The following is an 11,127-nucleotide window of genomic DNA, read 5'->3' as shown; positions in this document are numbered from 1 at the left end:
AAAACTTATAGAGTATATGATATGGTAAAGTAAAAAAAAAATTTAAATGTTAAATACATTTTTTTAGTTTAGTACCTCTATTTAGATGCATTATATTTTGGCAAACACAATATTTATAATATTATTATATCATTTTCTCAATGTATCAATTTTTATTCATTCCTTTCATTAATAATTTCTATTAAAAAATTATAGTGAAAAAAATAGTTGACTGATAAATCTCTTAATATCTGAGATGAGGTTATGAAAGAAAAATTTTGGTTAGATGTAAAAAAAAAGGGTATTTTTTATCTGATATATATCATATGCACTGTAAAATACACTCACATATAATAAAAAACATCGATTATTTAGTGACAAATTCCTGAATAAATTTACAACATAAAATGCATATCTAGCAAGAGGCAGTGTTAATGTGTATAATAATGTATACAGTAGGGCCACAATCTCTAAATATTTATTTCTACAGAGACATACTTAGGAAGTTAAGTGGTGGCTTTCAGAGATATCTATACAACTAATATAATTCTCAAAATGTAATTCTAAATATGCTAACTTAGCTTAGTCTGAGTGAGGCATTAGTGTCTCAAGCATAGGGACACCAAAAAAAAATGCAGATATAGTACTAAAATATTATAAATGTAGATTAGTTATAAATGTCTACCCCACAAAATTCAAAACCTCCTAGTTTTGGTAGGGCCCTAAGACATGGGGGTGATTGGTACTATTTTATTCAATTCACCACTTGTTACTGAGTTATACTGGTTTCAGGGAATTTCACCCCCTCATCAGTGACCCTGGGAAAAGGCAAATTGGAAAAAAAACAAGACTAGGTTTCTTGTAGTGGTGAATTTCATGTATGGTGTATAGTGTTTTTAGCTTTTACTCAACATAGTGAACCAATATTTATATAGGATTTGACAAATATGTAGCATTTATGCTACTTATTCTGTTGAATTATTTAACAGACAGAATGAAAAGATTGGGCTTCATATTTATTTTTAATGTTTTAAAACAGTCTGTCTACTGATAATTCAGTAGAATAAACTAGTAGCATAAACGCTAAGTATTTGTCAAATCCTACATAAATATAGATTCAACTAAAAATTCAATACATAGATAAAACATTTGTCCAGATAGACCACCAACAAGCTACAAATATAAACTGATTAAGATTAATCAATGGAGAGGATAATTTTCCAATTTAAACATCTTCTTGAACAGTTTTATTGATAATTAAAACACAAACCTCTAGCAGTGTCTATAAACAAATATTTATACTTTTGATAAATCATTTAAATATGAAGTATCTAATAATTACAATTAAACACACCAGGATGTAGCAAGGTGGAACAATTGGACACATGTGGTGTTATGTTTCACAAACTGAACTGAAATAATAAACAACTGTCAAGCTATTAGTCATACCTTCTTTTTTGCCACATCTGTTCAAATGCATCAGCTAATTCTACATTTGTGATCTCTTCTGCATCTTGAAATTTTAAAAACCCATCTCCACCATGACCTAAATATATGTACAAATATACAAACCAAAAGTGAAAGTTTTACCGCTTACTAGGAAGTTTAATCAAACCAACCACAGTTCATACATTAATAATAGTTAACACATCAAAACAACTTGTATCATATTTGACCATAAAGTAAATAGTTTTAAGTTTCTCCATATTTAAGCACTGAGTTGGTTACTATAAAAAAATACCAACTAGACTATTTACATATCAAAGTTTTCAAACTTGTATGAATAATACTCAGAAAACTTACAAAAATAAAATTCACATTGATATTAGTGATACATGATTGTTTGTTTGTTTTTGAATTTCGCGCAAAGCTACACGAGGGCTATCCGCGCTAGCCATCCCTAATTTAGCAGTGAAAGATTAGAAGGAAGGCAGCTAGTCATCACCACCCACTGCCAACTCTTGGGCAATGCTTTTACCAATGAATAGTGGGATTGACTGTCACATTATAATGCCCCCACGGCTGAAAGGGCAAGCATGTTTGATATGAGGGGGATTTGAACCCGTGACCCTCAGATTGTGAGTCTAGTGCCGGGTCCTAGTGATACATGAATAATCTTACAACAATTATCAGCTATTAACAAATATTTAAAAGATATTTCAAGTCTCAACAATTACTATACAAAACATAAAAACTGGTTATTTAATGCTTCTTCCTCTTCAGATGGCATTCAATTTAAGCCTTTTCATTGTTTCTAATGAATTACAAATTCTGAGAAACATCTAAAGCTGGGACCATCTAAGTGTAAGAAGAAGGCTATCACCAACTGTACAAGCTATAAGAACAGTTAGTTGAGTGTTTTGTTTGTTTTTCCCAAAAAAGTTTCACATTTTAGCACTACTACTGCTACCATATCAAATAACAGGTATTTCAAAAATCATTTCTTCTCTTTAGATGACTATATCCAGGAAAGTAATGAACACAAAGGAGGACAACATACACAGATGTATTGCGTGTCATGATCACAACATGTTCACACTTTATGGTACATGTGGCTGAAAAATAGGATAGGTTTTTTATAATAGCTATTCAATATGATCATCATCTCTAATCATACAAACACATTCCACACTGCTGCTTCACGCATATCATTTCTTTGCTCCAATGACAGCATTGCAGTGAACTTGTTCAAAACTCCTTTAAAGGATTTTGGAAAATGGCTCTTATACTCATAGGTTGCATGTAATGTGACCACACTTTGACTTAAATACACTACATGACTGTACTTTGTCTTCTACATGGTTTAACCCTCTTGCTGTAGACAGGTCAGAAGGTGCATGTCATGACATTTTAGAGATATTTGAAAAATTTATTTAAACAATTTTATTATCATTGTATGAGAATAAAATTGACATCCCAACATAGCTTAAAATTCAAATTTTAATATACGTTTTAATTTCTTAATTTGAAAAGAAATATTACCAAAATGTTAAATATGCTTTTTTGTATGCCATATGGCATGTCTTCTTGATCAGTTTATATTTTATTATGCCTACCATACAACATCTATAATGGTTAACAAATCAGAAACTCAAGTTTCAGACATTTACAAGCTGGAATGTAAAATAAGAACATCCTACCTTTATATTTGCTGAGATATCAAGTTATTTTGAAAATCTACAGGGTAGCCCCATTCACTACTTCATTCTTTTGAAACATCTGGGCTATTCATGCACACTTCTATTAAGTACATATCCATAACCAACAGTAAAAGATCTTTCCAAACTATGTAAATCTGATTTGTAATTGGCTTGAAGGAAAACTTGAAATGGTAAAGTCTGTTGACTAAGTTGTTGCTCTGAACACAAATGAGATTTTTTTAACCCAATTATAGCTTAGTTAGAAAGCCAGATAAATTATAGTGATTTTATGTGTACCTGTATAATAATTTGACAACTTTTGGTTTTCTAAAATGCATCTTTAAAATCTACAAAAATGAATTTATCTTTTCTCCCCACTTGAGAAAATAAATGAGGTTTACAGTGAGGTTTAGATAGTCTGATGCAACAGTACAAATCAATTACGCTTACCTGTAGATTTTATATTTATTGTTCTATGTTTGAAGAAAAATAACTAAAAATTAAGTACTTATGAGTAATTCATAATACTACATATGTATGTTAAGAAGCACTTACACACTTTATACACCTATACCTCTAAATTCTGACCACCCTGGAAGGATAACTAACATCCAAATACCTACTAAGTTTATTGGATTGGCCCTGACTCTGTACAGAGCCATAACAGAAACATTTTCTTGTACTTTTATTTCTTTATACAATTCTCATTGCAACCATTGTACTGTAAACAAGCTCTGAATGCCGAGTGATTTTCATATTAAGATTAAAAATACTTTTTTTTCATCTGAAAATTTTCAGATTTCACTTTCATAGTCTTTAAAACCTCCTAAATAAATATAGAAATTTATATGTTATCTGTTATTTTCTCTACCCAAACTCTATATGGGGTCTATCAAATTAACCAACCTCATAACCACCATAAACCTTTAAATGGTTGGAAAATGCAAAATAAAGTGAGTAGTACTGTTCTATCCATTTTAATATTGACCATGAAGTTCCAAAGTACTTCTGAGAGTTTCTACTTCTAACCTTTTCACATCTATTTCCTATGTTTATTTTACTGTTGAAGTAGAAACCTGCTGATTATAAAGCATTGAATAATCACTCCTGCCATTAGACTGTTTATGCAACACTGTTGATAGCAAATAAGCTCGTACTGCACAATTACTTTCCCACAGAGTTTATCATAATCCCAGTTCCGAGAACACAGTGAGAGAAAATTTATTAACATATACTCACAGACCTAGACTAACATTTTCAGTAGCAAAATTAAATGCATAATTGTAAGATTTACATAGAGGAGAACCTGATATTTCTATTGATTATAAACACGTGCATCTTCCATGTATATTTGATTAGCAAAATATTTTGTAAGTTAGAGGGAGAGAGAGGGACGGGCTTCTTTGGTGGGTTTGACAAATTTATTGATATCTCAGCAAATTCAAGAAGGTAGGAGATAATTATGTACAGTTTGTATTTATAACTGGTTTAAAAATACAGCAGCTTATCTTACAAGTTAGAAAGTTCCTCAGATGCATCATATGATATAGAAAAATGAAGACAGAGATTTTTTAAGGATATTTCTTTTAGAACTTAAGCAGTTAAACCTTAGATAATATAACTAGACATTCATGCAAAGTTTACTGACATACTTCAATATTAAGTTGTTTAATAATTTTGAATGTAACACTGTAAAATGTCATGTGATACTCACTTTGACCCAATTGTGTTGATAAGTTCTTAAGAATCACTAATAACACCATATATACTACTTGGGTGGAGACTGTTTTTAGATGTTCATCTATAAACATGTACTACAGTTACGTTTGTTTTAATAAATAAATTTGATCTGTTAAGTTTATAAATAGTAGAGGGTGGTTATACCCTTCACAGGTTTAATAATCATGGAATTTGACAGAGTGAGATTTCAGTGAAGACACAGGCTCAATGCTGGTATCAAATAAGCCATTGCTGCAGAACTTATACATGCCAAGCTTACAAAAAACAATACAATATACATTAATTACATACAGCAATATGGTACGTTTAAATTTATGAATATGTTACATATGCTAAAAGATACACAAGGCAATACATAAATTGTAAAATGTGTTTTGATGCATGTAAAAGATTAACTTGGGATCCTGAAAACATGATTGGTCAATAATAAGAAAATGAAAAAGGTAAAATGCTTAGAAGACTGGCTTTTATAAAACAAGTGCAAAATATCAAATAATACTGGTAGCTAATTCAATTCAGTTAGAACTACTTTACATGTTGTATTTATGATAGTCTAATGGCATTCAGATAAACCATGATCAAACACATACAATTATAACTGTAAGTGTTCAAAACAAGTTTTTAAATAACTAACAAATATATTATATGAAAGTTACGATTTCTGAAAGTACATAGAGAAAATTAAATACCATATAGAAAGTCTGTTTAAACAATTAAGTTTTAATCTTTTTTTTAGTTTCAACAATGAGAGTTGATATCACTGCAGATGTCATAAGTTTCACAACACGTTATACAACAAGATAATTGAACAAACCAACTGCATGAAAACAGTTTGTCTATTACAAAGATGATAAAGTTACTGTCAGTTCTGAAAAAAAAAAGAGATTTACTAAAGTTATAATTTACCATTGGATTAAAACAAGTGCTGCCCAGTGGAAAGAAACAAAATTACATGTAAATCATCCAAGTGAGCAAACACTGTTCTATAGGTTATATCTTTCCTCTAATATCAATAAAAATTAACTTTAACAAACACCATGTATTAAGTTATAACTCACCTGTCATATATATTAGAATGTTACTGTGTTCATCAGTTAGTAGACGTTTAGATCTTGGTGTGTTTGGTGGAAGTCGGCCAGTAAGGAGTCGGATGAAATTTTCTACAGTCACCTTTAAAAACAAGAAAATCTTACTTATGACTACTTAGTAGTTCATTTCAAATTAGTTTTAATGTTTCTATGTATAAAAAATAACTTTTACTAAGTTCTATTAGTAACTTTTTTTTAAAATACGATCCACAAAAATTTCTAAACTAAAAAAAATAGTATTCTTTAATAATATTCTTGAAGTAGGACATTTTTATGATTAAAAACTTTTCTATAACAACTACGTAACTATAAAATTTGGGACATTTGCAAACAAACTTTAACAGTTTTAAACTTCAAAGTTATAAATATATCCTGAAATACTAGAGAAGATATTTTTTTCTTTTTAATTGAATGTAAACCAACTACAGAAAACAACTGAAATTCTTCTATTACAGTTTTATAGTAAAACTACTTTTGTTTATGTTTTGAATGAGAATTGCAATACAAGTTTTTGAGGTCACGAATGTCACCCTAATTTTGTATTATGATTAAATACATCATTCCCATTATTATCCTCATTATCAATAAGAAAAAGATACTTTTGAGCATGTGTTCATCATTAGTATACTGTATGTACAACATAATAAATATAGAGCTTAAGTAGTTAAAAGTAATTCAGGAGTCATTGTAGTAGTATATGTATTGATTAGGCACTCAATAAAAGTCCGTGACTCATTATAGTAATCTATGTACAGGTTAGACAATTACAAAGAAGTTTATGACTCAAAACAGAAATCTATGTACAAGTGAAGCTGTGAAAAAAGACAGTACACAATCCAATGTAGTAATCTATGTACAGGTTATGCAATTAAAGTTCATGTCTCAATATAGTAGTCTATGTACAGGTTAGACAATTACAAAGAAGTTTATGACTCAAACAGAAATCTGTTGATGATGACAAAAACCTTGTCAAAACGTTGTACACTTGCTGTTATGTTAAACTTGTATTAAATTTTATCTTCATTACCCATTCGAGCCATCCCCAAGCATTATTAGTCTCAAAGTGGGTTCCTTGTCATCGAATTTGTACCCAATATGATGTAATACATGATCTCCACTAGTAGAGATCTGCATAAATGCAAGCCAGTAATTTAAGGGTAGGGATGGGGCAAATAGTAGTTTTACTTGGATATCAGCTGTTGTACATCCAGCTCCTGATACCCAATAATATTTGGATATTTTTGGATTGGATAGTAGATGAGGCTCCACATGCATGAGCTACCATTTCTATATAGTATATCATTACACTAGTTATTTTGTTACTGCATTTGAATATTTAATAAGGGTACATACAGGGATGTACAATTCCGCACAAATAACTGAAAACTGCAGGCTCTTTACAGGAATATAGCAAATGACTGCATGAGACAATGCTTTACGTCCACAATATCCTCTGCTGAGACTGTTGTTTGGATTGTGTTTACCTTTGCAGTAGCTGCTGCTACTGTAATGTTTAATGTCAGGGAAAATGCTACAGTCATTAAAAGCTAATAGAGAGAACCAGTAGGCTAGATGATGATAATGAATTACCTATTATATATGGCACCTGTGCAAGTAGTATCATGCCTGCATAATATTGTGATATAACCTACTGATGGGAATGCAATCTGATTACCTAACTTAGAGCAAATTCAATTTCTGATTGGATCAGCTTTCAGCAGACAGTGCAATAAGTGATCAGAGTGGATATTTCTCACATCCCTAATGTACATGTAATCTTTCCTCCTAATTTTCTAGTTTCTTTGTCTCATGACAATTTTCAAAAGGCAAATATTTTAAATTGATGACATTATAGTTAATCTATGGCTAACCAGCTAGATGGTAAGATTTGCTAAACAGAGAAGAAACTCACTGATAATTCCATTTTACTAACTAGTATGAAGATTATACCAAGATTTGAATGCAGTGAGAGGAATCATAATTTAATTACTACTCATGACAGACATATTACCAGATAGTTTAGGTAGAAAAAGACTCAATGTTCAGTTAATATCAGTGTTCTCCCCAGAGAAGATATTAGACACTACAATTGTACAATATTTCATGCTGGACATGCGGGTAGTGCAATTAAACATTATATATGTATCAGAAACACTTAGCATTGTATACTGCAAACCCCCAACTTCACCCAAGTCACGTACAAGTAAAATGCTCAATGGTTCTTTCAAAAAAATAACAGGTTTAGTTGATTTTGGCAATACAAAGAAAAGGTAAATTGGCAGGAATATCACACTTGGGTACCTATATATGCATTTGTTTGAAAGAGCAGCATGAAAATATTTGGTTGATTATAACTTTTAACAGACACCACATAATTAATTCACTTAATAATGATGAAATTTTGTAGTAAAGCTTAAGATGTTTATTTCATAATCTTGTCCAAAAGCCATGTAAGCATGATTCTACATGGTAGTAGTGATGTAACAATATTATTTGCAGCATCCTATTATGTTACATATAAGTACAGCTAGTATAACAGTTGTAAAAACACATAATACAACACATTACAGAATACAAACTTAACAGCCAGAACTTTCCATTAAAAAGCATAAGCAAATATTAGTTTAATTTGACGTACTTCATATCCTCGGTAATCTACTTCTACGTCATCACCATACACATTAATATGATGATGAGCATTATTATAGATGGTAGCTGGTCGAGGATTCCTGGCATTGCAAGCCATCTCATCAGCGATCATCAGTATTATCTGGCTGTGGAAAGAAAAACATTACATATGGTTTAATATAATATTTTATTTGGTAGAATTCATGACCAATCTTTCAATATTTATAATGTTCAATGCTTACTTGTACACTACTGTAAGTTTTAAGTTGTTACTATTATGTGTATGTAGTAATAAACTGATATAATTCTTACAACTGAACCATTTGCATCATTCCTTTACAGTTTTTAAGTTTACTTATTAAATAATACAACTATAAAAATCTACTGTATGGCTTGGGGTGGTAAAACAGGTATATTTATATTTGTGATTAAATCATAAACCACACTGATAGTTTTACAAAAAGACTGTTTTTAATATTCTTTTAAAATCATAAAAATAAACAAAAAATTAGTCAAGTTAAGGAAACATAACAAATCCACAATTTGAAAAACAAACTTTATGGAAGATTGTCTGCAAATGTTATCTTAGAAACTGAAAAACATCAGGTCAGTTTAGATAAATTTTACAACCTTAGAGCAACCTTTAATATGTGTAACAATGAAGTTTATTTAGTGATAATTATTTTTTATATAAGTATATATATATATTAAGAGCTGGGCAATCAGTAGTATTTGATAACCAATTAATCATCAAACTCATTAATCACTTACATTCAACTAATCGATTACTTTCATGAGTCTTGAAACAATCTAAAATAGTAATAATTAGAAATTCATGTTAAATTTTATTAATCGATTATTTTACAATACCAACTGAAAATGTACTGATGCTCATAGGTAACTGATTATCTTAATTAGTCAAGTTAATCATGCAGCACTAACAACATGTGTGTGTGTGTGTGTGTGTGTGTATATTGACATGATGGTTACCAAGACTCATAACTCACATACCACACAAGTTCATAGGAAACCCACAGATATGGGTAAATATCTTGACTATAAATCAATCCATTCAAACAGAATATGGTAGAAAAACACAACACTACACTCCTTAACAATGGATACCAGACCAATTGATATAGAAAAAAATAGAGAAGATAAATACTGAGAATAAACAGGAAGAAAATTACAGACCGAGGCTTATTACCCTATGACAGATGTCTCTGAAAATATACAAGATATGTAAACAACAAAGTCAGAACAGTATTCAGAAGCCACAACATAATATAACTGCAGTTAGTAAACACTAACCCACCTTAAGACTCAAAGGAAGAAAAAACACAATTCACAGTATGCCCTCTGAATTTGTATTCCAATATATTTAAGAAACGAAAAGACCAACAAAAGACAGAATTTAGGAACATAAGAGATTTGATAATACCGATATACACATAGTGGACAAAAAAATGGAAACACTTAGGTAAATGTGGGTCAAGAGGTATATACAATGCAGAGGCTACCACACAGGTGTGGCTCATTCATTAATTAAGCAAATAACATCCCACTATGCATAGGGTCATGTATAAAAATGCTGGACTGATCTGGTTGCCTATAATCATGGTTAGCATGGCTTCAAGAGAAGACCTCAGTGACTTTGAAAGAGGGGTGATTGTTGGGGCATGTTTGGCAGGAGGTTTAGTGACCAAGACAGCTCAACTTGCTGATGTTTCATGAGCAACAGTGTCTAAGGTGATGTCAGCATGGAACTCTGAGGGAAATACATCATCGGCAAAGGGCAAGAGTGGTTGGAAGCGCATACTCCAAGTTTGTGATGTCTGTGCATTAATTCGAACTGCAAGACAAAACAGGCAAGCAACCATAGATCCACTGATCGCAAATTTCAACCTGGGGCGAGAGCAGCCAGTTTCATCAAAAATGGTTCATTGAGAACTCTACTGAATGGAATACCATAGTCTGGTTGCAGTGTACAAACCACTCATCACACCTAGCAATGCATAGTTGTGTGGCTAGTGGTGCAAAGAGCACAGGCTATGGACTACCGGGCAGTGGAGAAATGTGATGTGGTCAGATGAATCATCCTTCACCATGTTCTCAACAAGTGCACATGTGGTGCCAACCTAAAGAACTCTACAGCCCTAAGTGCTTGGTTCCAACAGTAAAGTGTTCGGGTGATTCCATAATGGTGTGGGGCACATTTTACTGGCATGGTTTGGGTGCACTCATACCTTTAGAAGGCAAGGTTGATGCTAATCATTACTTAATGGTACTGAGTAATCATCTTCACCCAATGTTACAGCAATTCTGTCCTGCAGAGAGGGGGTGTCTTTCAAGATGACAATGCCCCTGTCCACAGAGCATGAGTATTTGCCCAATTTTTTGAGGAGTATGACACTGATGTTATCCATATGTCATGGTCTTCTCAGTCACCAGATATGAACCCAATCGAGCATGTATGGGATATTCTGGAATGACACCTCAGAGAGCATTTTCCACTTCCATCAACTAGGCATGAATTGATTGATTTTTTTATG

General features: G+C 31.6%; 1 protein-coding gene across 1 annotated transcript in view; it reads right to left on the bottom strand.

Moving 5' to 3' along the window:
* Positions 1–11,127, bottom strand: part of LOC106456936 (GPI-anchor transamidase-like) — a 29,365-nt gene that overhangs the window by 9,613 nt on the left and 8,625 nt on the right. Inside the window, exons 3-5 of the mRNA XM_013916315.2 lie at positions 8,586–8,721; positions 5,918–6,029; positions 1,429–1,525 (exon numbers count right to left, since the gene is read on the bottom strand). Coding sequence (XP_013771769.1) covers positions 1,429–1,525; positions 5,918–6,029; positions 8,586–8,721 — 345 coding nt within the window. The remainder of the gene's footprint in view (positions 1–1,428; positions 1,526–5,917; positions 6,030–8,585; positions 8,722–11,127) is intronic.

This window comes from Limulus polyphemus, unplaced genomic scaffold (assembly GCF_000517525.1).
Source record: "Limulus polyphemus unplaced genomic scaffold, Limulus_polyphemus-2.1.2 Scaffold273, whole genome shotgun sequence".
Lineage (NCBI taxonomy): Eukaryota > Metazoa > Arthropoda > Merostomata > Xiphosura > Limulidae > Limulus > Limulus polyphemus.
This window is presented reverse-complemented; position numbering and strand designations above follow the sequence as displayed.